The sequence below is a fragment of the Pezoporus occidentalis genome, unplaced genomic scaffold (assembly GCF_034315485.1).
Source record: "Pezoporus occidentalis ecotype Australia unplaced genomic scaffold, CSIRO_AGI_Poc_V1 ctg188, whole genome shotgun sequence".
Classification (NCBI taxonomy): domain Eukaryota; kingdom Metazoa; phylum Chordata; class Aves; order Psittaciformes; family Psittacidae; genus Pezoporus; species Pezoporus occidentalis.
In genome coordinates this window covers 904820-921460 of record NW_026913726.1, presented here as the reverse complement: position 1 = coordinate 921460, position 16641 = coordinate 904820, and the positions used below count along the sequence as shown (strand labels likewise).

Sequence of the window (16641 nt, the reverse complement as noted above, 5' to 3'; positions counted from 1 at the left end):
TGCTCCCAAGGAACAAGGGATGGGACAAGAGGAACCGGCCTCAAGCTGCCCCAGGGCAGGTTTAGATGGAGCTGAGGAACAATTCCTGCCCCAGAGGGTGCTCAGGCATTGGAACAGGCTGCCCAGGGCAGGGCTGAGTAGGAATTGCCTTGTTCGCTGTTTGAAGTAGTTGAAAAACACCCTCACTACAGAAAGTAAGAATGATGATGTGAGCAAGCCAAGTGGTCTTTCTTAAACTGCCTCATTGGATAAGACTGATGAAAAGTGTTCCTAAAATCACATTATTATAGACTTTTAGGGAAATTTGCACGAAACATTACTTCTTCAGGGCATGGTGTCTGTAACAGTGTGATGCTTTACAACTTTCAGAGGTTCTAGTTTGTTCATTTTTGTCTTTGTACAGCATCTAACAAGTGTAATTCCTCTTTCAGTTTGTCTTTATTAGAAGAATTTGACTGCAGCTGTAATGAGTTGGAGTCTCTACCTTCCACCATCGGCTACCTTCACAACCTGAGGACTTTGGCTGTGGATGAGAATTTCCTTCCTGAGCTGCCCAGAGAAGTGAGAAGCTGATTCTGTTTAATTTACACCTTGAAGTGTTTGTGGTAGGGCCAAGATTTCATCCCTATTTAGACAAAACATCTCTTCAAGCAATTGCTTCTGCCCAGCGTGGAAGAAGCATGTTCTTACCTACTCAGAAGAATCATAGAATGATAGAACAGTTAGGGTTGGAAAGGACCTTAAGATCACCCAGTTCCAACCCCCCTGCCATGGGCAGGGACACCTCACACTAAACCATCTCACCCAAAGCTCTGTCCAACCTGGCCTTGAACACTGCCAGGGATGGAGCATTCACAACCTCCCTGGGCAACCCATTCCAGTGCCTCACCACCCTCACAGGAAAGAACTTCTTCCTTAGATCCAATCTAAATACATACTTAGGTACTCAGTGCTCTTGCATACTCAATAGTGAAACAGTAAAACAATTGGTAAATTCATGTAAAGGTGAGAGTGTCCCTCAGGGTAGTGCAGGCAGCGCTGGCGTTTCCCTGATGTTACTGGCTGAGGGAGGACATTGCTTTAGGACTGCATTCTCTATTTGCTGTGTTTCTGGTCACCTCCCAACACCAAAGTTTAGTGGTAATGAATTTTGCCACAGCAGGGATCCTGATATCTTGCGTTTTCCACCCCTCTAGATCGGGAGCTGTAAAAACGTGACGGTGATGTCTCTGCGCTCCAACAAGCTGGAATTCCTCCCTGATGAAATTGGGCAGATGCAGAAGCTGCGAGTGTTAAATCTGAGTGATAACAGGTACAGTTCACATAATTCTTCTAAGCCACTCTGAGACTTTACTAATATAAGAATTATATTTATGATTATTTAAACTATAAGGAAAGAAACCTTGATTTATTTTCTTTAATCTCTGTGGTTTGGTCTTAGTTCCACTGCCAAACTTGAATGGGGCCAAGATCTGGGTTTCAGTGTGTTTTAACAGATTAAAGCCTGTTTACTTCTTTTATCTCCTGCTGTTTCCATGTGGAAGTGTGATATTTGGCTCCAAAATTGTATACAACTTTGTAATATTGAATGATTAAACCACTGTGACAAGCTGGTGCATAGGGACTCATGAAATGCAGGCACACTGGCATGTTATCCTGTTATCCTGCCTCTGCTGAAAGCAAGAGAAAACTTTGTACCTCCTTCAGCAAAGGTTTTGGGAAAGACTAGGTTCCTCTTCACATGCTATTCCTGAGAAATGGAATCCTTAAGTGAGCCTTTCTTGACCCCCACCCCATGTCACAGATCAGACTTTTCCTTAAACTTCATACACGTGTATGTTCTAAGGATACTTTAATTTTCAGTATAACCGCAGAAGCACAGGTTTGCTCAGTAGTGCAGCATAGGATGTGCAAATGCTGTTTTGTTTCCAGTACTGTCATCCATACTCGGTAAAAACCAGGGGAAGGACTTCCCACATCTGTATCTATGTTCTGTCAGCAGTTTGACTGCTGAAATTTAAGCATAAAATACAAATGAAGTCATGTAGAAATCGCTGTAATATATTGGTTTGAAGTTATTTGCTTCATTCCCTTTGATGGTTTTCAGCATTGCAATTGTGTATCATAAAATACATGAGGTATGGACCAGAACACAAAGTTAAACTTTAGTTCGTGTCGAAACCGTCCAAATGCCAGAATCAAACCTTGGGTCATTGATCTGGGGTTTCAGATCCCAGTGCTTCCTCAGGGCCAGGGAGCACTGTCCCATCGGTCTGTCCCCACAGCAGTGTAGGTTTGTGCCTTTGTCTTTACAGCCTTTAGTGTCAGTCAGGCTGGTGCCAGCATAGGCACTGAGGCTTCCCTTGACTGTTCTGCACCCATGTACCCTGTCCTGTCCTGCTGTGATCCTGTTGAGGTGCACAGTGATCTCGGATGCGTGCATGGTACAGATGAGAGGAGCCTCTCACAAGCATGGTGAAGTTTCAGATGATGTCTCCAGGGGCTGGTCCACTTTGCTGTTGCGTGGCCAGCACACAGGAGGAGGCACAGGGTGATGGAGAAGTGGGGAGGCAGCAGGACAACGCTGGTTTGGGGTCTTGGGGGACTTCAAGGAGTAGCACTGCAGGGTGTGTTTGCTGGCACATGAATCCAACCTGTCCTGGATCACTCTGACCTCTTTACAAACCTGTGCCATGAATGCGTGTTGAGGAAGCAGAAAAATTGTGTGGTTTTTTGTTTTGCTTTCTTTTTTTTTCCTTGTTTTTGGCCAAGTAACTTTCAAGCCAGGCCAGTTCCTGATTTCAGGCTCATGTCTTCATGTGTAATTGCTGAGAGGGAGGAGGTGGTTTACTGCTGGGATGAGGCACTGGAGGTGGTAGTACCAGGCAGGGCTTCCAACCAAGCTGACCTGACAGATGGATGCCACCACAGCAGCAACCCTGCTCCACCTTCCTTTGTCCCCATCTACCCAGGTCTAAGAGAGGATTGGGATTTCCACTGTGGAGGAAGGTAATTACCAGGGCCAGCATCCTGCTGATGTGATATTCCATGGGGTGGAATGGGCTGCTGCCCTTCCCACCCGCCCTTCAGTGCTGGCTGGTAGCCCTGCATCTGCCCTTACACTTGCTCAGGGCTCACTGGATGCATCACTGAGCTGATTTATCTCACTGAAAAAGGAAGAAGCAATCATTCTTGTGTTCATTTCATGACACTCTTTGTGGCTGAGTTCCTCACCATTGAGCCTGGCAAACATGAGAACAGGACCTTTGCCTGTTGGGGTGAGAAGTTGCTCTCTCAAGGCAACCTGAAAAGCTGCACAGCGAGATGTAAGCATTGAATAACTAGTGGGAGAGCAGAGTCTAGGCTAGGGGAGATAGGAGCTAACTCAGAATGAAGGCCTTCAGCCTTTAAACCTGCATGAACTGTCTCATGTGCTTTTCTGTAGGGGTTTGGGGAATAAATTTTTACTCTTCGTTGATACCTGTTCTGGCTGAGGTTAAATGTTGCCCTGCTGGGACACTGTGATAATGCTGCTGTTATGGACATCCCCATTTTAATGAAGTCAAAGTTCCAGTTTTTTGGCTCCAGAGGCTTGGACAAAGTTCAGATACCATCTTAATGCTGGGGTTTTACATTGTTTTTACTTTTCTGGTTTCCCAGTTTCCCATTCATACCAGCATTAAGGCAATATCCATTCTTTCCTTGAATGAGTCCACATGTCCATGATAATAAGGAGCATACTTGGCCTCTGCTTGTTGCTAGGAACCTTTCCATGTCACTACACCAGTTTTGCCCCTCTGCTTCACCTGTGACAGAGGAGGTAGAGCACCCCAGCTCTTCTCCTGGATACCCCTTGGAAGAGGAGACAGACACACAAGCAGAACAGAAAGGCAGTTCTAGAGCCAGGGGTCCAGTGCATGTGCTTCACCCCATGGTGATGGGCTCCTTGGCATCTTTGCACATTATTTCTCTCGCAGAGGGAACAGACTCTTGTCATGGATGTGTAGTTTTACAAAGGGAACACAGTGCTTGGGTATCTGTCCCCTGGAGGTTCATCCCAGTGAATGATACCTCAGGGTCATCTACTTCATCACATGCCAGATTTCACCTCTCATGTGTAAGCTGTGGCCATAAATGGTGCACTTGTGTATCCATTAGCCTCTTACGCCATTGTCTTTATCCCCATGACTCTGCTAGTAGCCTGGATGGACAATGATTTTGGCTACTACAAACTTTCACTCGTGTTCAGTATCTCCCGAAGGCCCCCATCACTGTAAGATGGACTTTGCTATTGAAACTCACCAGAAGCTGATTTAATTCCAGGACATTCTTCAAATATTCACATTAGAATTCCATTTTAACCAGGGAAATAGACCCAGCTTTTCTTTCCCATGCCATACACTCTAAGGCTGTATCTATACTCCCCATCTCCATAGCTGGGAGTCCTTTCTCCTTTGATCTTTACAGGTCCAAACCTTTTCAACCCTCTTCATCTCTGGGAAATGCAATATTCTGTTGCCTCTACACATTAAAAGGCAGTGATGGGTTCAATCCTGACTTGCTGAAGGTGGAGCCTAAGGAGGGTTAGTGTGCAAGCACCCAGAGCTTGGGGAGCTTCACCTTCTGCAGTCAGGGAAGTTTTGGCTCCAGGTACTTGCAATGCAGCTACCTGGAGGTTCATCCTGGCCTTTGCCAGCCATAACACTACTCCAGTGCTTCAAGATCCGATGCAGCATTTGATAAGTAGTTGTGCAGTTGCTACTTGTACAAAAGATACCAAGACCTCCGGCACGTAATGAGTCCCTGGGGGTAGCTGCTTGGATTCAGTCACTGTTAGAGTACACATGGGATTCATTCAAACGATGTCTTACCAGTAACCGGTGTTCTTCACAATGTGTAGTCCACATATACATTTGTCTTCCATCTGCTTCTCCTCTCTCCTCAGAGTCCTTCCAGGTATGAGTCCTGTGATTGAGAGGTAGAATTGTTAGAATGTACATTTGGGCTACACTTCTCAAAGAGCATCGGTTACTGGTAAGTAACCTTTCTTTTAGTTTTAGATTGTGCTTAAAGAAGAGCTCAAAGAATCATCACCTTTCTGTATTTGCACTGCTTCTGTCCTGGGGTCAGAACTCAGTTGCTGCTCTGAATCTCACCCACAGAAGTTAGACAAAAAAAGGTCCTCAGATGACATGACCCATTCAAAACAAGGCTATTCCCTGGTGTACCTCTTCTTTTTCTGGCTAGATGTCCAATTGTACAGTATTGCTCATTGCCAAAGAGGTGGTCACTGCTGGCCATGTATGTCCACAGTGGTTTTATGAGCAGTATATTGATGGGTTAATATAAATCATGCTCTTTCAAACTTCCCCACTCTGAAAACCCTGTTATTACCAATTTGCTGAGAGCTCCCTTGGAGGACTGTCACAAGCACAACTGTCTCTGGGCTCCGCTGACTGACTGGTGATGCTGCTTGTAATGACCAGTTTTCAACATGTTTGCACATGAATTTTCCATGTTTGGTTTATTATTAAGAAGTCTTTCTGAATGCCACTGAAGTATGATGTGTGCATCGATGAATCTAGAAGGTATTTCCCATAAGCTCTTTGTACATTTATGTTACCCAGCGTAACAATCAGGGGAAACCTTTCCCGTCCTCTGAGCTGGGTTACTTAGCACATAACAAAAATGCAGTACCTGGTACAGATATGTAGTGGGTTATTTTGCAAAACTATGAGAAAAATAATTATTATCAGGACAGAGAAGTTCAAGTTATGTCCGTCAGGAGGCTTCAGCAAAAGCCAAGACCACCTTTGCCCCGTGAGACCCCTCAAATATCAACATTTGATGGTTTCTATATTTACGCAGCATCAATGACATTTTCTTTCCTTTGCTTGTGCCCCATGAATAATATTTTTAAAGTCTCTAACCCTTAAGAATGTAACAAATTATGCAGAAGGTATATTCTGGGATTAATGATGGAATTATACTGAGTTCCTCACTCCAGACCAGTGTAACACACTGATGTGTAGCTTCCCTGAGGTTGTGGAGTCATATGATACAGTGGTTTAACGTTTGGGGGAGTCATGTCAAAAAGTGTGCTGGGGTGGGTTTGATTTTATTCACCTGAGGAACTTTGGGGGACATTTCTTCTCCTTTTTTTTCTCATAAGTAAACATATTCAATGTGATGATTAAACACTATAAATGAGCATTGACATCTCAATTGTTTCCAGACTGTTACTGGGGACAGTTGTTTCCCTGCAAAATCAGTTGGTGCATCAAGATTTACCTTAAAAGAAGGATTTTTATTGCTAACTTTAAAACATTTTCATTTGCCAGTAGCATATGTGATTTAACCTGTAGTTTAACTGAATTAGTATGAATCGTGGAATCCCAGACTGGTTTGGATTGGAAGGGGCCTTAAACTTATCCAGTTCCAACCCCTGCCATGGGCAGGGACCCCTTCCACTAGAGCAGCTTGCTCCAAGCCCCTGTGTCCAGCCTGGCTTTGAACACTGCCAGGGATGGGGCACACAGGTGATCTCTACAGCACTCAGAGTTTCCTTTGATTTGGCTATCACGGTTTCAGCTCTCTTTACAAACCAGTGTAAAAGATTGCAAACTGAACTTATTAGCCATGAAAGCATTGCAGAGGAATGGAACTGTTGCTCATGCAAGGGAGCACACCCAGCAGGTGCCAGTTGGAACTGGTGCCATTGTCCTGAGCAATCAGAGGTACTGTTTTCCCGTGGACTTTATGTTTCAGGACATCATAGGGCTGATGCCTGAAGGAAGGGTGTAGGCTCTGTGACCATGTTTCTGTCCATCCTGTTCCCCATCCTGACTGCTGCCCTTGCTCTGTCAAGCCTTCTGGTAGAGAAACGGCCCCATGCAAAGGTCCTTTATTCAGGCTGGATAAAATACCAGTCGCAGTCAGAGCAAGTCAGTTTGCTACAGCCTAGTTTGCCTTTGATTTCTAATTCAATTTGATTTGGCCATCTTCTTGATTAGCTATCTCTGCACCAATTAGAGTTTCATTTAGTTCTGTGAATATATTTTCCCTTAGATTGATAAAAATAATGACATACGTGGTTTCCCAAGCTGTCTAGTGAGGAGTTTCAGCATCTCAGCATAAAAGAAATGCTCTCTGTTGAACAGCACAGCCAGAAAGTTTTATTTCTCTGTACTGACTACAGATAATGTGCAAGAGCAATGGAAGCAGTGCAGATTAATTGCTTTTTCTCAGTTACTGATGAAAATTTCTCTCTTCAGAGGAGGCCAAATCCTTTACTGAGGATGATGGGAGCTAGCTCTTTGAAATCAGCAGGTTATGCTGATTTATAGCAAGTAGGATCTGGCCTAGAGGATGGAGAAGCAATCAACCTACGTCCATGCAGAACTAATGTTTGAGATCCTCTATAGCTGTGGTGTATCCTTGTTTTGACTGATGAAGCTGGAAAAACATTGATGTATTTCCCTTTCATGGTTAAACTAATGCAGTGTAAGTGCCAGTTATCAAGGGCCTTGTTTTGACCCAGGGTAGAGCATGAAATCACTTGGTAATTCATTTGTTGGCGAAGGTCAGAGTGCTTGCAGGAGCACTGGCAGTACAGATGAGGGTGAGATGTTCCTACAGCACATGATTTATGAAGCAGTCTTAGTTCTCAAAACCAAATTGCAGTTAGTCAAAGAGGCTGGGGCATATCTCGGCTGAGCATTTTCCAAAACCACCCATGATTTTGGGTGCCCTCATTCTTTGAGCTCTATTTGGGGATTTCTTCCTTTGAAGACTCCTTAAAATCTGGCCTTTTCAGATGCTTAAAAAGGGGTATCCAGGCTTACTGACGAAGAAGAATTAAAAATAACTAATTCTGTGTTTTGTTTGAGTATGGAAGTGGAAAACCAGCTTGGAGATCCCCTTGCCGCACACCATTTCTGGAGCAAGCTCACCAGCTTGGCTTCTCCCTTTGGTACACACTTCTCAACTTGAGTGCATTGAACCACCACCAGTAACATCTGCAGACAGAGGCTTCTGTTGAATTTTGAAACTTATGTTAGTGGTACTGAATCCTAAAATGTATAGAAATAACGGTACCAATTGAAAAGCCAAAGTTCCTCTCTTTTTATGCAGAAAAAAGCTCTGCATTAAACACATGGTTAAACACTATTTAAGAATCGTTATGTTAACTATTAAAGCTTAAACTTGTAACCTGGGTATATAAAGAGTGTCCGTAGTGCAGTGTTCCACAGCAATAACACTGAAATAACACTATCTTCAGAGGTAATGACTTTGTGGTAAAAATACACCTACACATTCCGGAATGGGCACAGTTTCAAAGCACTGCAGAGAGGCAGTGGTGGAAAAGCTCATGAGGTGCCTATGTCCCAAAAGTATGGGGAGGTTTTAATGTGCAGAAGGCTGCAGGAGTGGTTTTGGTGGTTTGATGGGAGATGGCAATGGATTATGATGAGGATGCCCTGCACGTGGGGCAGCACGATGCCACCCTTACCTGAGGTGTGAGTGAACAGCTCTGTAAGAGCTTTTCTTTCCGTAGCATGGGGTGTCTGACTCTCAGGAAAGGGCTTTTCCTCTTTTCTTGCTGTTCAATCACATTTAGCTTTTGTCTTTGTAGGCAGTCCTCTGGTCAGTCCAATTCTTCCTACAGTCCTCCAGCTCCTTCACTGTCCCTAACACTAAGATGGGTCAGTGTCAGTGTGTGGTCAGGACACTCTGGTGTTGGCACAGACCAAGATGTAAAAAGATGTTCAGAATTAGTGGGGAAAACCTGAGTGAAGCTTCCACAAGGATTAAGTCATCCTGTCCCCACTCCTACATTCAGATCACTCTTAGGAAATGCATTTACATGTATAACTGAAAGGGTTTTTTTTATTCCTGCTTCATTTAATTTTGGCATTTAGGTTCACTCTGAATATTTATAATATTTTAATCGTTTTCCTAACATTTCTGCAAAAAGGAATTTTCAGTAAGTTCAGATTATTTCTGTTCCAAAATGTAAATGTCCAATAGAAGGATTTCTGTTACCTGAAAACTGTCAGGTCTTTCCTCTAAGTCTCCCTGGGACCAAGATTTTTCCTGTTGGCTGTACTAGAAGCTGTAACTTTGGTTACCTTACAGCCAAGGCAAAATATTGGTATCTCCTTAACACTTTTAGGGTATGATGTCAGTAGTTTTAGATTCCAAATCTGGAAGGCCTTAAATAAGCAATTGTATTTTCTTAAAAAGCGAGAGAATATAAAGAGATGGAATCAGAGCAATCTCAGCATGGTCAAGATAAACGTGCTACATACAGAGCTTTGAAAGAAACTATAGTGCAAATGGATTCATGCGGTTCCAATATTATCGTTCACAGGCTGAAGAATTTACCCTTCACTTTTACAAAGCTCAAAGAGCTTGCAGCTTTGTGGCTCTCTGACAACCAGGTAATGACTTTGGGTACTCGTATTTTCTTCACTAACTCAGGGTCTTAGCCAGGGCTGGAGATGAAACCTGTAATTTAATACAGGATTGTAGGAGAATTTTACAAGTAGTTGCTCCCAGTCCGGCTTTATGCTTTCATATCAAGGTCTGGATTCCTCTGGCTGTCATTTATTAACTTGGAGAGATCCCCTTTGCAGGATTTATCACTTGCATTTAGCTAAGCTTCTCTGAGGCCAAAAGTACAAGGGGGCGTTTTGTAAATAGGAATTCAAGAGGTAAGAACTCATTATCAAAATTTCCATCCTTTACTCCATCGGTGCCTCTCGTCATCTGCCTTTTCCCTTTCCCTTGTCCACGCTCCCATTGCTGCATACTTTAAACTCCATTAAAGTCAATGGGAGTTTAAATATGTAAAAGATGCACCAGAACTCTGAGGCTTGTTTTGGAGAAAACTCTCATTTAAGTTCCTTTTACATTTAAGTTTGCCTTTCTTTGTTCCAAAGCTATGCGTTCTTTGGATTCTATTTTAAAACAAATGATGCAGCTTATGCAACACTGAGAAATGGAACGGTTCAACCAGCATCTCAGCACTGAAATAAGTCCCGACCCTCGCCAGGACTGATGGATAGAATCATTTTGCAACTCTATAATTTAACCCTAAATGGAGAAAAACTCCATTTGCACAAAGACACGTTTGACATTACCTAACAGGTTTTAATAATCTCAACACAGTCTCATAATCTCATTGTTCCCACTTTGCAATAACGCTCATAGTCAGGTATTACAGCTCTTTAGCTGCGGTTGATGAGGTTAATTCTTCAGGGGCCAGTTGTCATACTAGCAGAAATGAGTCCATCCTTTTATCCACATGAAAAAGCCCTCATGGAAGCAGAGCCCAGCAGATGGGGAGGTTCCGTTGTCCAGACATCAGATGACATTCCTGCTGACTCCTGGCCAGGGCACACCATTCAGCCAGGCCCTCACATCACAGCAAAGCCAAGAGCATGGCAGTCAGTAGGTTTACACTGGTGCTGCTTACTGCACTGCTCCTTCTGTGTACTTCTTGATTCTATAGCTAAGCAAAAAATGTTACAGCTGGAGGGAGGGGAGATTAGGTGGAGGGGTAATAAAAAAGCACAGAACCCCAGCCTGGTTTGTGTTGGAAGGGACCTTAAAGCTCCTCCAGCTCCAACCCCTGCCACGGGCAGGGACCCCTTCCACTAGAGCAGCTTGCTCCAAGCCCCTGTGTCCAACCTGGCCTTGAACACTGCCAGGGATGGGGCAGCCACAGCTTCTCTGGGCACCCTGTGCCAGCGCCTCAGCACCCTCACAGGGAAGAGCTTCTGCCTAAGAGCTCATCTCAGTCTCCCTTTGGCAGCTTCAAGCCATTCCCCCTTGCCCAAAGCCCCTTACATCAGCTGAAGCAAGACACAGCAGTAACATCTCAATAGTCAGAGTGCCTCCATGTAAATTCTCCAGTATCTTGCACCAGTTCTGCCCTCAGATGAACTAATAACCATCATGAATCTTCTCCTCGTTAGCCCTAGCTTTAAATAGACCAGAGTGGGTGTTGTAACTGTGTAGCTGCAGCTCTGCTCCACTGGGCCTTCAGCTTCCTCCATGGAATGACTGAATGTGCAGTCAGTATTTCTGATTGATGGGCTTATTCTGTTGATCCTGGTAGGAATTCCAGAAGTGAGGAATGGGAGGGGAGGCTTTTCCACCAAAGTGATACTTGGTTTAGTCCACAGAGATGTTTGTTTTCATGTGGAATTTCAGTTAATCTTGTATTTTCTATTTATCAAGTGCTAAATCTCCTCTCCACGCACATGCTGTGAATTAACAGTTCTCTGTTTTGCCTTTCTGTGCAGTCCAAGGCCCTCATTCCGCTGCAAACCGAGGCTCACCCCGAAACAAAGCAGCGAGTTCTGACTAACTACATGTTTCCCCAGCAACCCCGCAGCGATGAAGGTAAAACGCCATCAGCTCTGCCCACAGAGGCAGGAGCAGAGCTTGTGCAGATAGTGGAGGAAAGAGCAGCGGGAGGGAAAAGAAGGGGTTTCAGACCTGGTTCTGTGTGTGTGTGTCTCTTCTGACGCACAAAGCCGGTGGTGCACACATACCGGTGTGTGTTTTGTCATACCCAACGGAATCATGTTTACAGATCCTTTACTCTCAGCCCATCAGATTTACATTTTCCTCAGCACTTCTCTACCGTCAGCAGAATGGCTTTGTAGGAACAATCTGAACTTGGGAATTGGGTGTGCATGGGACAGAAACGCTAAGATACTCCTTGCTGCCATGCAGATGGGCACGCGGTCAGAGCAGGCTCAACCTGCGGGGCCACTGGACCCATCTGAAGGAGCTTTCATACATCCCTCCACTCCAGACCTGCATCAAAACCCTGTTGCTCCCCATCGCTCTCACTTCAGTTTAAAGCTTAAGCACTGTTTGTAATGGGTTATGGGTTACTACTCTCACTTCCCCCCCTCAGCAGTTCTAAGGCAATAACCCAAGATGACAGGATCAACTAAGGGCATGTCTGTTAGATCATTTCCAGTCTTGTGCTGGGTGCACTAATGGCTCTTTGCAATTTAACTGTAGATTTCCAGTCAGACAGTGATAGTTTTAACCCTACTTTGTGGGAGGAGCAGAGACAGCAACGTATGACTGTTGCCTTTGAATTTGAAGAAAAAAAGGAAGAGGAGGAAAATGCAGGGAAAGTCAAGGTAAGTTCTATTTGATTTATTCTGGAATTCACATAGTATGGACAGGGTCCAAGCTGCAGATCTTGGATTGAGCTGGGTTTGAGTTCTAAATACCTAGAAAGTACTCATCACCGTGTTTGAAGTACAGCGGTTGAGGAGGAATAGCATGGCTGCTCTCCCTAAAGTTCACAGCACCAGTTCTGCTTTTGCTATTGCTGTCTAGACAGCACCGCTTCGCTTCCACACGTCAGCTCAGGCCCATAGCCCTCATGTCGGGTTCCTGCTGTGCAGGGCGTTTTGTCACGCAGACAAGGATAACAGAGAAGGTTGGGAGACTTGGAATTCCTGTCCCGCCACCTGGTTCCTGAGGAATAATCAGATCACACAGGGGATTCCATGTTCCTCTCGAAGTCAGTGAGATCTTTGCAGCTTCACAGGGGTACATGGGGATGTGCAGTGGAGAGGGTCGGTCTCATCAGGTTTGTAACCTAACATAAATGAAGATCAAAACATGAGTATCCTCCTTCAGTTATCTGAAATCAGGGTAATTCCAGAGTTTTCAGTAGAGTCCATAATCATAAAGCTTGTCAGAAGGACATTGTCAGGACCAGCTACATGCATATGGCATGAAAATTTCCATTTCTTGAATAATATAGAGGAATTACCCCAGATCAAACGCTTAAACACTGCACATTTTTACCTGTGGGAAGATACCCAACATCAAATGTATTGCCAGGGACAAAAATCCTGTGAGGAGGTTTAAATCATATTTTCCTTTTCAAATGAGCAATACCATTATTAACAGTTATTTAACATCCCATTTAGATCTTCTTGGAAATCTTGGATTTTTCCTTTTTAGTATTCTTCCCAATCAAGGAATTTTCATCCAACTCTTGTAACCAGGGATAACAGACTCTGCTGCTTTAATAAAGCAGAGAAAGAAGCCCAAACACAACCTTTGCCTCACAATAAAGGGATTAAACTGAAAGTGTACCCCAGCTGAATTGCCGGTTTATGGGTCATATAAGGAAAACAGCATCTGGGAATCTTTGCAAGATGATAGAGGAATTTAATTGTATTGTATGGTATTTGCTAGTGTTAGTTTAAATATTGGAATGTAATGTATGAATTACATCACTTAGCCGTTTGGGGTTTAATATATTTCAGAACACTGTGAATGGCTGAAACAAATGTCTCCTCTGAGTAAACTGTTCGTGTAGAATCAGTAACTCCTTCATGCACTGAGCTGTTCCCCTACGTCAGTTCAAATGCTGCCATCTGCTGCATGGAGAGCAGGGAAGCAGAGGCACAGCACCACGCTTCCAGGTTTCCTGGAAACAGGACTTATCAAGAATAGCTGGCCCGTGGCCATGCTGCGAGCAGATGTCTCTGTGTGGTGTGATCCCAGGCCCTGGAGCTGCTGGGGGTGCAATGGGTGCTCTGGTAGTGGTGGTTCTTACCTGTTCTCCCTCTCATCCATAGGGAGTGGGCATAAACCAGTGTTGTAGACCGTGAGTCTGTTTCTGGATGAGATTCTTCTATTCCCACATAAAATCCAATGTTCCTCTCCTCCAAAATCAGAGAATCATGGAATGGTTTGGGTTGGAAGGGAGCTTAAAGCTCCTCCAGTTCCAACCCCCTACCACGGGCAGGAACACTTTCCACTAGAGCAGGAACCCCATCCAAACTGGCCTTGGATAATGATCCTAATGTCTTCTCATCAGTTCAAGCCACTAATCTGCAGCTGATGCTGTACTTATTGCTTAGATGGAGCAGAATTATTAAATGAAAAGCAAAGCAGGGAGCTAGGAGCTGATCAGGTATTTTCTCCTGTCTGTGTACCTTGAAGAGAGCTTCTCTCTTCTCTGGTACCTCACTGTGTGTACCCAGAAATACCTGCAGTGGGTAAAAACTGTGAGTAGAGACCTAATACTGTTCAAACCTGGGAAATCTCGCCAGGCTGTGAAAGGCTTTCCCATTGGAAGTGTGGGGGGGATTTTCCCTATCATGGAAAAGAGCCTTTTTGCCCAAGCCATGAAAAAATGACCTCAAAATCAGTGACTATGAATAAGATAGAAATGTTTATTTACATCCTTCTGGTGTGTGCATGCTCTTTCCCAGCAGTGTCAGCTCAGCTCTTGTCATGGTTTAACCCAGCTGGCAACTCAGCCACTCAGTCTCTCTCTCACCCCCCTCCTCCCCTTTCCTCCCCTCCTCTTCCAGAGGGATAGGGAGGAGAATCTAAAGAATGTAACTCCCACGGGTTGAGATAAGAGCAGTCCAGTAACTGAGGTATAACACAAACCACTGCTGCTACCATCAATGATAACAATGATAAGGGAAATAACAAAGGGAGAGAATACAACTGCTCACCACCCGCCAACCGATACCCAGCCTGACCGAGCAGTGATCCAACCCTTCCGGGTAACTGCTCCCAGTGTACATCCTGGGCATGATGTGCTGTGGTATGGAATACCTCTTTGGTCAGTTTGGGTCAGGTGTCCTGTCTCTGCTTCCTCCTGGCTTCCCCTCCTCCCTGGCAGAGCATGAGGCTCACAAAGTCCTTGGTCAGAGTAAACCTTACTGAGCAGCAACTAAAACCATCGGTGTTATCAGCACTGTTCCCAGGCTGAAAGTCAAAACCACAGCACTGCACCAGCTACTGAGAAGGACAAAAATGACTGCTACTGCTGAACCCAGGACAGCTCTAGATACAAATGAGCATGAGGGTGTTGTAAGGAGTTGACCGAGCTGTCCATCAGCCTGTGAGTAGAGGTAATTGCTGGAACCTTCTGAGGACTCGGTGTGTGTCACACCATCCCGGTGTGGCCATAGGTCAAAGGGAGGTTTTAACATGTATGTTCTTAGCAGTTTTACCTGACCTTTATGGGATGAATTTGAAGGTTAATTTAAACTGTCACCAGGCAGTAACCACAGACATCAGTGGTGTTTTATAGCATGCATAGTTTTCACTTTTGATCTTTTCCTAGCTGAAACTGAACTCTCAGGCAGCTATAGGTTAAAGCAGATTTATTTGGTAACCGAAATTGCTCAGTATCTTCTTCCATCAAGAATTTTGAATTTGAAAATTCTCTCTCAGGGTCATGCTCCTTTTGATGTAGTGTTAAACAAGCGAGAGCTGTGTCGACAGGGAGTACAGATTTCCTCTAATGATAAATCTAAATCACTGATCAAAATATCTGCATTCAGTGGCTATCCCCCCTTCCACCGCTGCCACGTGAGACATTCACTGTTTAATATTAATACAGTGGTACAAAACTCTTGCTGAAATCCCTGCCTGTGACTTGTCTATCTCAGGAAAACCTTTCAGTTAATTCTTCCTTGCCTAGTACAAGTGAGAACTTGCCCTGTGGCTTGGCTTTCAGCAGGCTCTGTCTGCAGACCTTACCCTTCAATCACAGTCCTAACCCTGGGAAAAAGCAGTTGCCTCATTAGGCCACGTGGAAACAGGATTTCTTTCAACCGTAAATCAACCAGAGCTTTAGTAACACTTTACAGACTTAATTTATTATTTTCTGTTGAAATTCCTTCTCGACATATGGCATCACAGTCATACATTGTAACATTTTATGTTAAAGTCATGTCAGAATCAATTCTCTGTACTGTTTATTTGGTTGTGGTTCAGAATCGTATGCGAGTATTTCATACAGTTTTATTTTCCAAATCGATCATGCTTTTGCTTCTAAACTCTTCCTATGAACAGCCCGTGCTCATTGGAATCCCAAATTACAGTTTTCCCTGCTCTTTAGGAATTTAAATTCCAGCAGCTATAACAGTGAGCTATCAAAAGTAAGCTCCCCTGGCTGATCTTACATACACAATGAGGCAAAAGCTTCTTTGTAGTAAACGCTTCCCGACACTTATCACATTGTAAATGTGGGGTGATTTCAACTTTCACAGCCTCATAACTGGGAGCAGTTATCCTGGCGTGCACTGGGAGCTGGAAGTTTACCCCGTTTAAGGATTTTATTGCATTTCCACCCCACATTCAGGCGCTCAGAGAGCACTGAGCTCAGCCAGCACCAGCTGTGCTTCAGCTGCCTGTGTGTGGTGGCCAGTGCATGTGCTCAGCCTTGCTGCTCCACAGGGTGGGCTTTCTGGTGCCCCTGTGAATCCCACGTGAAGCCACAACCATCTTTCATAGCTTTGGTGGACATAGGACAGGTTTGCAGTGGGGAGGGCAGGAGATGCTCTTGAGGAGCAGAGGGCCCTATGCTGAGAGGGAAGCATCTGAGGTAGGGCTCAAGGGACAGACCTATAGGTGCCCACACTCTCTGTGCAGCCCAGGCAGCCTTGCCAGGGTAATGCTTTGTTTGGATGTACACTTCAGTTTCCTCAGCATCTCTTCTCACGACGAGGTGGGACGACGTTCAGCAGACCAAATAGGTCCGTAGTGCAGGAGGTGTACGGAGAGGTCAGCATCACGTGTGTCATCTGTCCTGCTTGGATCGCTGCTGATGTGGGCATTTGC

At 44.6% G+C, this 16641-nt stretch overlaps 1 protein-coding gene across 8 annotated transcripts in view; it reads left to right on the top strand.

Annotated features, from left to right (window-relative positions):
• Positions 1 to 16641, top strand: part of LRRC7 (leucine rich repeat containing 7) — a 160662-nt gene that overhangs the window by 114317 nt on the left and 29704 nt on the right. For 7 of the 8 annotated variants that reach the window (XM_062616113.1, XM_062616111.1, XM_062616112.1 and 4 more), the window contains 5 exons: positions 432 to 561; positions 1197 to 1312; positions 9374 to 9443; positions 11313 to 11412; positions 12046 to 12170. In XM_062616113.1, coding sequence (XP_062472097.1) covers positions 432 to 561; positions 1197 to 1312; positions 9374 to 9443; positions 11313 to 11412; positions 12046 to 12170 — 541 coding nt within the window. Of the gene's footprint in view, positions 1 to 431; positions 562 to 1196; positions 1313 to 4945; positions 5035 to 9373; positions 9445 to 11312; positions 11413 to 12045; positions 12171 to 16641 lie in introns of those variants that run through there. The other variant, XR_009964307.1, reaches the window with a different exon arrangement.